Raw genomic sequence first — 16,441 nt, forward strand, 5'->3', positions numbered from 1 at the left:
CTCCCCCTCCCCCGCTCCTGTTTTCTTTCCCTCTCTTTCTTTCTCTTGCTCGCATTCTCACTCTATCTCAAATAAATAAAATCCTACAAAAAAAAAAAAAAAGAGGTACTCATTCCAGTTGCAGGAAATGGATCAAACAGTCTTTTAAAATCTGTCCCTTATTTAATCTTCTAATGCAGCTCACCTTAGCCTGCAAGGCAGAACTGCTTATCTCCCCAGAGATCAAAATCAGCACTGCTTTCTAAATCGGCTTGCAGAGCATCGGCCCATTCCTGTCTGTATCATTCCTTTATCAGAAAATTGCCAGGTTGAATTCACCAGTCCATGGTGTGGTACATTGTAAATACACTTTGATAACTTTCATTCATTGTTTAATGGAGTCTGACTGGATGGAAAGGGGGGAAAAAAAGATGAATGCAAGTCGATGCCCTCTTTCCTCTGGCAGAAACCTCTGTAGCTAAAGATGCAGGCTTCTTAGCAGCCTTTCTCAGATTCTCTTCCTGTGGACTCCATATCAATTTGCACTCTTTATAGTACTTGTTCCATTTTTTTTTTAATTCAAAGATCCAACCCTATTGGCTCTCCTGACTTTCAGCAAATGCCATCTGTAATATCATTTTCTTTTTTCAGATGTATTAAACACAAAGACAGTGTCTATTATCTTAAGCCAAAAACACTTAAACTTGGTCTTCAAGTCAATGAAGAGTGGTGGAAATTAAGGATCTTTACTATCAAAGGAAATACAAATTTTGGTCCTGCCATTGTAAGATCTATGGCATTATTTCAAGTCTTTGAATCTGCTGTTTTCTTATTAAAGCACTTTACAAGGTGATTACTAAAAAATGGATAAAAATGTGAAAATTGTGATCTAAGCTGTGTCTGCCGAAAAATTCCAATAATACCTCAATTTCTACTTTTCTCCTTGTCTTCCTTTTTCCCTCTAATTGTACCAAGTTTTAATTACACTTTTCAGATCACTCCATGTAGTTATTATTGTGCCCTCCTTTATTTAATGTTACCCAGTTCACCGTAAGCACATAAAAAGTAATATTCTGTGTATATTATATCACATATGCATGTTGTTATTCATGTTTTTTGGGAATCTACTTCTCTTTCCCTCTCCTCTAAAAGAAGATTTTTTTCAAAGTTCAAGTTTAATATTATCTTTGTAGTTCAATATTTCCAGGTACATATCAGTCACAAATATCCTTCTCTGGTTTATCTTTTCTATTTTACATATCAGAGTAGGCATTTCACTAATTTCTCACAATAGAAAATGTAACAATTCTAGATCCCTCTTAAATCTGCTAGATCTGATAGAGTAGAAAGACCTTATTCTAATAAATTCACTGTGAATGCACTGATAATTTCCATGGATATGTATGCTATAAGTGTATCTTTCACCAATGCTTGCTAAATATTTTTACAACTGAAAACTTTGTATTATTTTTAAGCTTCATACTGTTCACTGTGTAAAAAGACTGCTATCATTTTTTTAACAACTGATTTGAAATGGACCACAGACTAAACATAAAAATTTATAGAAGTATTTTTGTAAAGTTTAAGCTAATTCTAAGAAAGAAAAATATGAAATATGCTCAATTATAACCATACTAGATCTATTCCAAATAACCACATTTTTGGTTGTTTAGTGGATTATTTTTATTGAATTTTTCTTTAGTATACCTTTGCACTGACTGATAGAAAAAAAATCAGATTGTTCTGGCCATTGGATTGTAAAGTTTTTGGGCTCTGAGCCACAAAGTGCCATGAATAAGACATCCCACCCTATTGCAAATGCCCACAAAGACAAACACATGAACATACTTTGTTCTTAAGAAGAAATAGGTTTCTGGGGCACATGGGTGGTACAGTCGGTTAAGCGTTTGACTTGGTTTTGACTCAGGTCATGATCTCGGAGTCCTGGAATCGAGCCCCAAGTTGGGACTCCACACTCAGCTCAGAGTCTACTTAAGACTTCTCTCCCTCTCTCCCTCTGCCTGCCCCCGCCCCCCGCAGTCACCCTCTCTCTCTTTCTCTCTTTCTTTCTAAAATAAAGAAAAAAAATCTTAAAAAAATAGGTTTCTAATTCTAATGAACTATTTACAAAAACTGAACTGAACATTCACTAGGGATTTTATTATTAAAAAACTCATCCAAGCTGCTATTTTTATTCTTATAAGGGTCTAATATCTGGAAAGTAGTTCTCCTGCTCAACCAGAAGTTAAAGAGAGGAGTCCACATTTCAATTCAGTGAAATCTATCACTAGATTTGAAATGATTTTTGACAGAAAACTACTTTGGGGTAACTTTGTTCTTACCTCTCATATATAGGGATAGCCATGAAGTGATGGAGACCAGTTGAAACTACTTTGGATGTTAGTTGACTGTTTATTTTTATTTTTATTTATTTGACAGAGAGAGACAGTGAGAGAGGGAACACAAGCAGGGGGAATGGGAGAGGGAGAACCAGGCTTCCTGCAGAGCAGGGAGCCCGATGCAGGACTCAAACCCAGGACCCTGGGATCATGACCTGAGCCGAAGGCAGATGCCTAATGACTGAGCCACTCAGGCACCCCAGTTGACTGTTTTTTACACATGTATTTCTATAATATAATTTAGTACATTAGTTGGAAATTGGTAACCTGTTGAAACATCCTGATAAGTTAAGCTATTCATATTGATAGATTATTGGTAAGTTTTCACATGTGTGGGCATATGGAAATACACACGCACATTGCTTGTATAAAAATATATATAAACAATATATAAATATACTTTATATATATTATAAAATATATGTGTATTTGTTATTTGAAATTAAAATGTCTCATTTATTCTTACAGTCTTCAAATGACAGTAAGCAAACATTTTTATTTGTATCAATATCTTTAGAATTACACACATAGAATGAACATTATACTCTTTTGCACAGAGAAATTTATAACAAGAAAGCTTATACACGTGTTCTAGTTTCCACAGAACATCTACCATCCAGGAAAGATCTTTGACAAGGACACAAACCAGGGCATAGTAAGAAAATCTAACTGAAGAAACATTATTCAAACCCATGCCATTTTCCTCATGTTTTGGCAAAATGCTGTCATTTAAAAATACACTTTTTTTCAGAAAGCAAAAATTAATAATATCAGTTACTATTCCAGAATTTGGCCATTTTGTGGAGTGATTAAAGTGACATTTGCATGTATTAAAATATTGCTCTCAATTCCATTATTATCTTCCCATTTTTGCATTATAAAACCTAGATGAAAGTGCAATATAGAAATTGGACCAAGGTGAGGTCATAAGGAGTCTCTTCTCTTATTACTGGAAAAAAAAAGGAAAAGAAAAAGGAAAAAAAGAAAGAAAGAATTTTAGGACCTTCTCGAACTCCCAGAAGAATGGATTCATAGAGCAACTTGGCTGAATTCTGTTTTCAACATCTTTCTACTTATGTTGGTTATATAAGTCCAGAGGAAGAATATACCAGTATGATTTAATGAAAACTAGAAGTGATTAATGAGAAACAGTTAAGTCCCATATATGTAGAGCTGGCTGGAAAATGATTGATGGGAGTTATAAGTATCTACAGTAATGTGAAATGTGTTAATATTAAAGAGGGAAAAGTGTTATTTTATAAGTTAGAGAGAGCAATGATATGTAAAAGTAATTACTAGGAGTAATAGGATGAAATTAAGAAACTAAAATTTAAAATGAAAATTGGAGCCAACTCATTGACAGTGAACTGCATTAGGATATTGAGCAGTAATTAAGGAAAAGTAAGAGAAGCCCCAGTGGCTGGGGAAGTTAAAATTATACCAGAATAAGCTCTTCTAGCAGGGACAGAAGAGAGAGAGGATTTTGTGCGAAAAGCATTTAAGTTTCTTAGCTCTGTGAGTCTGTGAATCAAGGAAATTATAAAGGCACTCAGAGTTCTGGTAGCCAGAATTAATAAAATTATAATTAATGAAGTTATCAATTCATTTTCAGTATTATAGCAAAGACTTGAAAAGATGTGTAAATGTATCTTTTCATGGTGAGGACATTATATTCCACTAAAAATCTGTTCATCTTCAGTCACCAAGTTGGAATGTTATACTACATTGTTTATGTGCTAAAGATTTCAGGCAGTTTATATATAGCATAGTGCTTAGGGGCACAGTCTATAGAGTCCCACAGCCTGAAATCAGATCCCATGTATACCACTTACTGGTTGCTGCTCCCGGGCAAGTTTAACTGTTCTGTGCCTCGATTTTCTCATTTGTAAATGGGAAGCAATTATAAGTCATGGAAGCACTGTGATGATTAAATGAGTTAGTATATGTTAATTGTTTAGGTCACACATAGGTGTCAGCTGTGCATATTTTAGAAATAATACAGAATTTTTCATCCTTCAAATATAAACCATGTAGAAGTACTTTTCTGTACTCTAAATACAGCTATGTTTGAGATGGAGGAAGAGCTATTAATCACCCACCATGTACTAGGAATTATGCCAGATACCTTCAATATGAAGATGAATTAGATAATATTCTTTCTCTTAGAGAAAACTGAGTAGATGTGAAACATTATTATAATACAAGATGTCAAATGCTAATGGTACAGGTTTACTTAAATTATTATGAGCTCACAGATAAGAGGGCCAATTTTTCAAAGATGAAGAAGGGTCAGGAAAAACTTTGCATGGGAAATTACATTTAGGCATGAATGGAGAAATATGTAGCAGATACTAAGTAAAATAAATGTGAGTAAAGGGCTTTATATTTAACTGCGTTGTCCTTTAAGTGTGGAGATCACAGGCAAACAATTTTGAACATTAAATATGAGGAAATATTATATTGGGGAATACATCATCTAACCAGTATAGTTGTGGCACAAGTTACCTGAAATCTATGTCTTTCCTGAAGAAATCTTTATGGCCCATAGTGGCAGAGTGGAAATTTCTGAACACCAAACCTGGGGTCTCATCCTATAAGTGGTTGAATTAGAATGTAAATTGAATTCCCAACCATGCTGGAAATGTCTTCTTCCTCAGGAAAGCCAGGGCAGCCGCAGAAATTGGAACAGGTGAGGAACGGGTTATATTCTCTAAAGCCCAGAGAAAGGTCAGGTCAGCCAAATTTCAGGCTCTGTCCCCAGAATGGTGAGAGAATAAATTTATGTTGTGTCAAGCCATCTACTTTGTGGTAATTTGTTGTGGCAGTCCTCAGAAACTAATGCATTAACACAAAAACCTAACAGACCAATAGAAATATTAAGCAACCTCATTTCTGAGTATTTAGGGAATCATTCTAAGCACCATTCCAGTAAAAGAGAGCACATCACAAGTGCAATAATCCCAGGAATGTTTGGATGGTTTAACATTAGAAAAACAAATATCTTACACTGAATCGAATAAAATCATCTTTTGTATATGTCATACATTGTTAATATCAGCAATTTCATAGGATTAATGCTCATTTTTTTATAGTTGGGAGTTGTTAATACATACCCATGTTGTATTTGTGGTAACTATATTTTTCTGGTATATTTAGTTATTAACTATGATTGTCATTATTGTATCATAGTTAACATTGTTAGATAAAACACAGGACACCTAGTTAAGTTCTAATTTCAGATAAATTATAATTTCTTAACTATGTATGTCCCATGTGATAATTGACACATACTCTATCAAAAAACAGTTTTAATTTACTAAATTTGGCAACACTAAGCTTAGCATTTGTTAAGTATGAGCTGATGTGGTAGTCTGTGTTTGTAACTCTCAGAGCTTAAACTACAACTGAACTTGTCCAGAGAATTAAACCCAAGGCAAATTCTGTAAAAAATGAAAAAAGAATTTGATGGTGTTCCTGGAATATTTCTTCCTGCACATTAATATTATGTTACCTAGTAGAATACCTTTGTCTTATGCTTGCCTATTAAACACTAAACTGATAATCCAGACATACAGTTTTCCAAAAACAGAAAGTTGAAATAGTTCTGTAGTTTTGTTAAATGAAATAAACTATATTTAAATTATAAAGCTCTATCCCCCACACCAAATATCTTGGTGAGGCAGAATTTATGGAGTAGATAATGGGTGAACAAATTCTCAAAGACTTCTATTTCAAAGAGTCTTCAGATAGCTCTAAAAGAAAGAACTCTTCCTTTTTTCTTTAGCTTGAGTGTTTTAATCACTTCAGTCTGAATGTTGTCAGCATACAGCCAGAAAGACCTAAAAGCATGAACAGTCGACATTTTAATATAGAACTGGAAAAATTTTTTTTCTTATTCTTATGAACAATCTCTGGCTGTACAATCCCCCTTATCAAGTTCATAAATAATGCCTCATGTTTATGGAGTTATTCTATATCTGTTTTTGTGTCATTTTGTCCTAAGGTAGGAAAAACATATGTTTTTTGTTTTAAAAACTCTCAACCAGCAGCGCCTGAGTGGCTCAGTCAGTTGAGCACCTGCCTTAGGCTCAGGTCCTGATCCGAAGGTCCTGGGATCAAGCCCTGCATCAGGCTCCAGGGGAACCTGCTTCTCCCTTCTCCCTTTGCCCCTCCCCCCATTTGTGCGCGCTCTCTCTCTCTCTCTCTCTCTCTCTCTCTCTGTCTTTGTCTCACACACACACACACTCTCTCTCTCATATAAATAAATAAAATCTTAAAAAAAAAAAAAAACATCAACCAGACATTTCATATTTTTGCTTTCTGTGGTAACTCAATAGCCTGGGTAAATTTTCTTTCTTTCTTCTCCTTCTTCTTTTTTTTTTTTTTTTTAAGATTTTATTTATTTATTTGAGAGAGAGAGAGAGTGTATGTGTGTGTGTGTGAGAGAAAGACAGAGAGAGCATGAACAGGGGGAGGGGCAGAGGGAGAAGCAGACTCCCCACTAAGCAGGGAGCCTGCCCGAGCAGGGAGCCCACCACAGGATCCCAGGACCCAGAGATCATGACCTGAGCTGAAGGCAGATGCTTAACTGACGGAACCACACAGATGTACCTCAATTTTTTTTTTCTTTTAATCATTTTCCCTCCACTATCTTCTTATCAGAAACAGGCTTTAGATGAATAGATTTCACCATTCCTGGTATACTGTTTTTAATATACCATTTTTAGGTTAAAATAAAAATCTGGTAACTATGGAAAATATAACCCATAAGCAGAGTTCTAAATAATTTCCCAGGACTATATGATTAATAGGAAATTACTGGAAGATCTATTTAAAATGTGTGGATGATGAGTATTTGGACAGCTTTGCCAAAATTATAGAAGTAGCAAAAATAATAATCCTAATCCTAATCCAGTATCTATATACTATTGTACTTTTAATGCAAAACGAAAAGTTACCATACTTTATATGCTATGCACAATCCTACAGTCCAAGAATAAATGGCAGAATTTCTTCCCAGTTTTTCTGTACTTGCAATTTAGCACCGCCTGATTTTCTACATAAATGAAGTTGTAAAAATATTTCCATTTCCATTAATTCATTTTCTTCTAAATCCCTGTCTCCATTTTAAATAATCCTCTCATTCCTTAGTGGCTCTAGCTGGATTCCTATCCATCTATCTGCCATCCATCTTGTGGTAAACAAGTCTTACAAAATGATTATCTCCACCTTGGGGTAGTTAAATATATATTAGATAATCATAAGAATGAAACCGTGTGTCTACATAAACAGCCTGTACCTTAGCAGTAGGTAGGCTAGTGTTAAGATAAATGACATCTAAGTTGCCAAAGGACCTGCTTAAACAAACCAAGAGACACCCGTCATGTTGAAAGCACAGCTTGATAATAATATTTGATGGTGTAGAGGTGGCCAAAATTGTCTCTACAAACTTCCTTGAGAGTCACAAAGATGTAAAAGCCTACGACAATGAATAAATGGAGATGACCTTTGAAACCCTGTGTTATAATGAAAAAGAGATGTTAAGCATTACTTAGTAAACAAATCCTATTTTGTTTTTTGGTTAGTTTTTTGTTTTGTTTTGTTTTGTTTTGTTTTTAAGGTCTCAAACACGCAAGTTCAAAGAGAAGAACCGTAATCATTATAAAGTTTACCAGATGCAGCAGGTTGACTTTAAAAAATTACATTGATCTAAACATATGGTAAACCTGCCAAGGGTGTTCCTTTCCATGAACAAACTACCTGGATTCTGGCAGCCCACACCCCTCTGCACCTAACAAGGATCATATCCAGCTACCCAATGCCTGATAGGCAGCAAGGGGGTACTGCTTCTAGATTAGGCTATTGAAATTTGGATGAGATTTGCTGAATTAGTCAAAGACAAATTCTCATTTACTAATGTTAAGGAGAGAAGTCAAGGAAGGAAAAAGGACAATTGATTTCTATTTTAAATTCCCTCAGAAGGAAATGACTCCCATTTGATGGAGTCATAAACTTCAGAACCAATTAACCCCTCTTTAAAATATATAAACCTAAAATATATAGTATTTTATCACATATAAATATATATATGTATATATATTTATATATGATATCTGTGGTCTACTTTTAAGAATTTGAGTCTTTAAATGTTTTTACATTTTTACTTTGTCTTATAAAAACTTGTAAAATTTTGCAATGGCCCAGTCTCATCCATGTCCCTGAGACGTATTGATAGGTTCTAGGTTCTTAATATCTCATTTGGAAATTAAATTGTTGTTTTTCCTTCTATGCAATCTTCAGTCTCCAGGAAGGCCAATTTTCCAAGGCAATTCAGAAGAGATAAGGGAAATAATCATCAGTAGGCTTGATGTTCTGTTTATAAAATCCCTTTAAGGACACTCTTTCTAATCAGCTTCTCCTTGGTTCTCAGGGTAAAGGAAACTAACTTGAGTTCCTCCATAGGAAATAATCATTCTCTGATATTTCAAGAAAGAAAGCTGCAAGACTGGAGCATGCTAGTGTAAAATTACTGGCAGATATAGGGATGAAAAAATATTCTGTTTCTTCTCATAGATATTATTCAGGAAGACCAGCATCAATGAATACTTCACCTGGCTCTGAAAAGGCTGTCTGGATCCTTTGCACTAATATCACTATGAAAACTTTTGACATTGTTAATCCTAAATCTGAGCTCATTATAGGTCTGTTATATGCATCATGTCTAACAGTTTACATTCAGTTATATAAAAAAGTACTTTCTCTCAGAAATAATACCTACCTGCTTACAGGTACTCCTATTTCTGATTTTGTATACTTATTATTTTCATAATATCTAGTATGTCTTATGGCATTAAGTACAGTGATATAAATGTCCGTTTACTATTTTATATCCTATATTAGACCATATGTTCCTTGGAGCAAAACGCTTGGATGACTTTATTCATTATTGTAAGTCAAATCCATGACTCCTGACCTATACTGTTCATAGGAAAATTATATATATATATATATATTGGCTCGATGATTTAAAAAAATTAAGACAAAAAACTAAAAGGATTATGAGAAACTATTGATATGGACTCAAGGCTAAAAAACAAATGGTATAAACAAAAAAAGATTATAATTTAAAAAATAAAGCAAATCAAAACTTTATATTAAAGAATATGGAAACAAAACATGAAATGGTATTACCAGCAAAATAAAATAAATACAATTAAAACAATAAACATAAGATTCAAAAGTCTGTATATTTTACTAAGATTCTAAGAAAATGTCAGAGGGGGAGACAAACCATGAGAGACTATGGACTCTGAAAAACAAACTGGGGGTTCTAGAGGAGAGAGGATGGGGGAATGGGTTAGCCTGGTGATGGGTATTAAAGAGGGCACATTCTGCATGGAGCACTGGGTGTTATGCACAAACAATGAATCATGGAACACTACATCAAAAACTAATGATGTAATATATGGTGATTAACATAACAATAAAAATTTAAAAAAAGATTCTAAGGAAATGTTGTTGAATTGAAAAAAAAGTTTATCAGATTGTAGAATAAAATACCAAGTTTAAAACCAGCAAGATGAAAGTACGATGAGGATAGATTAAAAAAAACAATGATAGAACATAAATTGTTTAAATGCAAAACAAAAATCTCTTTTTTAAAGTTAAAAAATTAGTAGCAAATATTTTTTTAAAGATTTTATTTATTTGTTCGAAGAGAGAGACACAATGAGAGAAGGAACACAAGCAGGGGGAGTGGGAGAAGGAGAAGCAGGCTTCCCACGGAACAGGGAGCCCGATGCAGGACTTGATCCCCGGACCCTGGGATCATGACCCAGGCTGAAGGCAGACGCTTATTAAGCCACCCGGGCACCCCAGTAGCAAATATTTTTAAGATTGTTAATGCAAACTGAAGAGAAGATAGAAGTTTTAGAAACTGAGAATGAGAATCTCCAAAAGGCAGTTTTTGTTTGCCTGTAGGAAGTATTTTTTTTGTTCCTAGTTATCATCATTTTATAGCTTGAAAAATTACAGGTGATTCAGACTTGAGTTTTCATGAGTTTTGCTTTAGATGTTATTGTGAAGACAAACTTCATAGTCTGTTGATAAATGAAAATAGATTGACTTAAATCTATCCACATCTGTTTGTTTTCAAAAATGCGAAAAAAATGTTTGTTTGAAATGCAATGATAGTCATAATATTGGAAATCTTATGTATTTTTTCCCAACAGCCACTGAACTATGAGAAAAAGAAGTCATATACTCTCACCATAGAAGGAGCAAATACACATCTTGATTTCCGCTTTTCTCATTTGGGTCCTTTTAAAGATGCTACCATGTTGAAGATCATTGTTGGAGATGTGGATGAACCACCACTCTTTTCCATGCCTTCCTATGTCATGGAAGTCTATGAAAATGCCAAAATCGGGACTGTTGTTGGCACAGTTTTGGCACAAGATCCTGACAGTGATAATAGCTTAGTAAGGTATGGTATGCCTTAATCTTGTAGACATATAAAAATTTTTGTTGCCTCTTACAGTAATTTAAAATGAATAAAAGAAAATGTGAAATATTTTATTTCCATGTTATTTTCTATTAAGATAATTAAATTAGAATATTAATTGATTCCTTGACTGAGTAATGTAGCGATGGGTTTCTGTCAAATTTAGAATACATGTAACTATCTCCTTGAATACAGTTGACCGTCATTAGCATGGCCTTGAACTGCACAGGTCTGCTTATAATACATGGATTTTTGCTTATAAGACATGGATTTTTTTTTTATAATAGTGCTGCAAATGTATTTTCTCTTCCTTATGACTTTCTTAATAATGATTTCTTTTCCCTAGCTTACTTTATTGTAAGAATATAATATCTAATACATATAACATATGATATATGGGTTAATCGACTATTTATGTTATTGGTAAGGCTTCCAATCAACAGTAGGCTTAGTATTTAAGTTTTTTCGGGTCAAAATTTACACGTGGGTTTTCGACAGTGTGTGGGTGAAGGAGGTCAACACCTCTAAATCCTGTGTTTTTCAAGGATCAGTTGTATATTGTTGACCAGATAGATTATATTTTTCATTGGACTTAATAGATGTGAGCGTAATTGAATGGAAAAGTTATGTAGAAATATTTAATTAGAGAATTTTGAGTTCTTAGTGATAGGAAGTATAGCTATAGTACAAATTAAGGATTTGGGAATTATACTCATCTCTGCCTCCTGGTTCTGTCACAGTAGTTGTGTGCATTTAGGAAATCATCTACTCTCATCTGTAAAAAAGAAAACATCTGTCTCTCAGAGTTATTGTGAGAATGCATGAAGCAATGTGCATGAAATGCTAAACAGAGTTGCTTGCACCTAGTAGTCACTCGGTAACATCTAAGTTCTAAATTCCAAGGCAGCAGAGAGTGCTATTTAGAGAAGTACTTACTTCCTGAAGATGGAAAGACCAGGGTGGGAATTCTGGTGTCTGACTTACTAGCTGTATCATCTTCTAGTCAATCAAGCTTGCTGAATCTCAAATATATGAGCAAGGAATAACAATGTTGTATAAATATGTTGATAGAATTAAGTTGAATTGATATAAAATACCAAGCACAGTCAGTAAGTTCTCACTAAATAATATTTTTTTATTGTGGTATGCCATGCAGTAGTGATAATGAAAGCTTTTCTTGCATGATCAGAAAGGTCTTTTCTTTTTCTTTTTTCTTTTTTTTTTTTTGGTCTCAATTATAAAATCAAAGGGTTGCATACTGGTACAAGGCTCTTTAGTTACCTTGTATTTATACCCTTGGGTAATCTTAAGGCCCTAGAAAGTTTGAAATCTTTAACAAATTTGTCTGCTTGTTCCTATCAAGTCCTTATTCTCAGATTCTTCAATTGTTATCCTTTTTAACAAAAGCTATTATGGTAAATATTCTCCTTGATATCTATGTTATGTTTATAAAGGGTTTCAATTTTCTTTTATATAAGCATTATTATTTCAGTTAAAAAAGAATTGCCTGAAGCACTCATGCATGGACAGAAACAATTTTCTGTGCACTACTGTATATATTCCACAATCCTAGTCCATCTGTGAGTACAAAAACAACATCTTGTCAATTGATAACCCCTCTGTCACACTTACAGCAAGAGTTAAGCATTGTTTGAAGTTTCAAGATAGGCAAAATATACAAAATAATGTGCATAAACCCAATTATAGAAATTGCTCTCTGATCAAAGGGATGGATATTTAAGTCAATGTGTTTAGTTGTCAAATGAGGGAGAAGCCCACTATGCTTCATTATTCCATGGAATGCCATATTTCAACAATATTTTTGACACATAATAATAAGTAAAATTCTTCTAACAACATTAAAAACTAGAGCATTCTAAAAGATACTTATAAATGTGGCCATCCTTTATCAAAAGAAGACAATACACTTTGAGAAAAATGTTTCATGCTCTTAGTTTGATGTGAAAAGATTTGAGGACTAATGATAAGAGTTTCTTTTGAAAACTAAAGTTTGATATTAATGATGTATTCTGTAATACATTTTTACAACATAACAAATTTTAAAAACGCTATTAGGGGTAGAATATATTTTCCAAAATGGTAGACCAAAGGGAGGAAAAATTGAGGTCAGACACAAACTTCTTTCAGTGTTGGTCTATATATCCCAACATACACAAAAAACACTTATTCCACAAAGAACAGTGGTTCTTACCCAAGGACAACACCACACAAACACCAGAGGATATTTGGCAATATCTTAAGGCATGTTTGGTTGTCACAACTGAGGGAGGAATACTATCACCTGTGGGTAGAGGCCAGGGATGCTAGAACATCCTACAATTCACAAAAGAGTCCCCACAATAGAGAAGTAGCTGGTCCAAAATATCAATAATGTTGAAAATGTGAAACCCTGACACAGAGCAAACCAAACTGGGTTGCCCATTGGTAAAACTGAAGGAGTAATTATTCTCATGGAAAGAAATTCTGAAAATACATTTTTGAGGATTACATACCAGTATGTATATTTCACATACATGTATAGCCATGTGGATGTTTCAACATCTACAGTTCATTTAATAAAATAAGTTATTTATATGTAATTAATTGTCCCATGATATTATTGATTGCCTCTGTAATGGCTCCATATTATTAGAAGATTTTAATTGAACAGCTGCTATGTTATATACACTCTCCCAGTTTCTGGGATGCAAAGACGATTGGTATATTGTCTCCAAAGGCTAATATTGAGACATACAAATCCATTAGCATACGCATTATCCTTTTTATTTTGTTTTGGTTAGAAAACTAAAATGAATCCTTCCAATGCTGCCTTAAAATAACTAGACTCTATAGCTGCTGTTTGGAGGCATAATTTACATAATATTTATTCTTGATTTTAATAAAAAAGTGTCATTCACATGGGCCTCTAGGTGTAAACAGTGAATAAAAAACAGAAAACATTAACAAACAGAAAAGCAAGCTATACTTCCACCTTTCTCAGGCACTAAATGTTTGTACTAATTAAGGAAACGTACTTTGAAAAGATGTACCTTGCAATGTGCCCTGAAATGCAATTAACTCCAAGTTTGCAGAATTGATAATGAAAGGGAGTTTGAGTCATACAGGCATTTGTGCAAACTTCCTGACTTCAGTCTTTGTGTTTCAATTTTCTAAACTATTAGTAAGATTCTTCAGATTTCTAAGAGCATACCAGGTCTAGCTTTTGTCTCTCTTAACTCTAAACAAGACTGTGCAATTTGTAGCAATCTAATCATCACCTTGTATTTTGAAAATGAAATCAGAACCAGGCTATTTACTAGCAGTGAAGAAACCCTTGATTTAAACACACTGTACTCACTTGCTGGTATATTACAAATGGAATTCAGGAATTTCCTGAGTAGCTACTGAGAGATGAGCAATTCTATACTGGACATGAGAAGCTAGAGAGCTTTCTAGAAAGTGACTGTTAAAAATAGTGATTGTTCATTGCTTGCTATCTGTGGGCCAGGGGCTTTATATAGCATGCCAAAAACCCCTGTAGGAACCCTAAAGTGTCTATATTATTCATCCCATTCTACAGATGAAGAATTGAGGGCTCAGAAAGTTAAGAAATTGGGCCCAGTTTCCATAGTGATAAAGTGGCAGACTCGGGATTTAGATCCGGTTTTACTTTTCCCCTAAAACCCTGTTTTTAACAATATTCCGCTACATCTTATATATCTCAACTAACAAAAACAACAATAAAAACTGCACTTAGAGAAGTCATATATCATAAAGTAGGAAGCAGATGAATAGTTTGCATGTTTAGAAAGCCATTAATTAAATGCCAGTACCTGGGATCTCGTATTCATGTAGATGCATTTCACACATGGGAAAAGGGATCTGAAGACAGTCAGGTCTTATTTTAACTCTAGTATCTCAAGAGCAAAACCGTTCTTAATTTTAGAGTTTCTTCATATTGTAAAATCTAAGACATTAGATTTGATTTAGTACAACAAAAAGTCCTCAATTATTAATTATTTAAATTATTAAAGTCCTCAATATTTCTCATATGATGAGAAGCTTTACTATAAATTTATATGACTAAGTATTTCCCTCACATTTTTACTTCTTTTCCACTCTGTTCATAATCTGATTTTATCTGTACATTTACTCATTGTTAAGATTTTTATTTTTCTCTTTGTATAATAACCTTAAAGCAATCAGAGGAAATGTTAAATATTTTGCATAATCATGTCGAATGCTCATCATGACACTATTTAGGAACAATAGCCTACTTACATGCTGACATAAGAAATAAAATTGTGATCAGACTTAGAAATATTTGCCAAAATAAAAAAAATCTTTCTAAAACATCTTAAAAAAAAAAAAGACTAGTTGCAGAGAATTAGAAGTGTTTGTTCAATCTGTTTTGAGTTTAGTTGTAGTTTCAGTGAACAAATGCTTACAGTATATTCACCACGTACTTAGTGTTCTATTTGTTTTTCCTATGCATTTCTGAATTTTCACATAGTTCGTGATGAGATGGGTGTTAGAATATTGCATTAATTTTGAATGCCATAACAGCAAAAAATTAGAAATACTTCAAAATAATGACAAGGTCATGTTGCAAAGTTGAAAAGTGGAGTAAAACAAATATTTAAGAAGGTTTGCATGCAGGATTCATACTCTTGAAAAGAAGATGAAAAACTATCAAAAGATGTGTTTCAAATATATTCATGTAAAAGATCATTTGATACACAATGAGTTTTTATTCTATAGACAAAATTTATTTGTAAAAGTTTAGTCTATTTAAGTCACAAATACCTTAATTCATTCCATAATAGCAAGCCTAATCCACCCTCATCAAAACTATCATGGTTTTCTAATACAAAGGAGACAACTTGGGAGTCCCGGGTGGCTCAGTGGTTAAGCGTCTGCCTTTGGTTCAGGTCATGATCCCAGGGTCCTGGGATGAAGTCCCACACTGGGCTCCTTGCTTGGCAGGGAGCCTGATTCTCCCTCTGCCTGATACTCCCACTGCTTATGCCCTCTCTCTCTCTCTGACAAATAAATAAAATCTTTAAAAGAAAAAAAAGAGGAGAACTCATTAGAGACATTTAATGCAAATGGGGCAGAGATAGAGAAAGGAGGCTCCCATTTAAAGCCAGAAGTCTTTGTCTATGACTTGTGTTTTGTATCATATTATATATGGTTAGCACATTTACATTGACCAATAAATTGACTATAAAATGTCATGTGAATATGATATTTGAGAATGTAAAGGGACTTAAAGATGACGGAGATAACCCTGTCCCTTTTTTTTTTAAGATTTTTTTTTTATTTATTCATTTGAGAGAGAGAGAGAGAGAGAGAGAACCAGACAGTGAGAGCGTGAGGCAGGGGAGGGGCAGAGGGAGAAGGCTCAGCAGGTAGCCTGACGTGGTACTTGATTCCAGGACCCTGGGATCATGACCTGAGCCAAAGGCAGGCACTTTACCCACTGAGCCACCCACGTGCCCCTGAGACAGCCCTGTTCTTATAAAGATACAGATATCTTAGACCAAGAAGGCTGAGTGAC

At 34.1% G+C, this 16,441-nt stretch overlaps 1 protein-coding gene across 2 annotated transcripts in view; it reads left to right on the forward strand.

Moving 5' to 3' along the window:
• CDH18 (cadherin 18) overlaps window positions 1-16,441 on the forward strand; it is a 331,059-nt gene that overhangs the window by 246,558 nt on the left and 68,060 nt on the right. For both annotated transcript variants that reach the window (XM_028097979.2, XM_028097980.2), the window contains one exon: window positions 10,610-10,863. In XM_028097979.2, coding sequence (XP_027953780.1) covers window positions 10,610-10,863 — 254 coding nt within the window. The remainder of the gene's footprint in view (window positions 1-10,609; window positions 10,864-16,441) is intronic.

Source organism: Eumetopias jubatus, unplaced genomic scaffold (assembly GCF_037043125.1).
Source record: "Eumetopias jubatus isolate StellerSeaLion01/CBP00866 unplaced genomic scaffold, mEumJub1_p1.0 scaffold_5, whole genome shotgun sequence".
Lineage (NCBI taxonomy): Eukaryota > Metazoa > Chordata > Mammalia > Carnivora > Otariidae > Eumetopias > Eumetopias jubatus.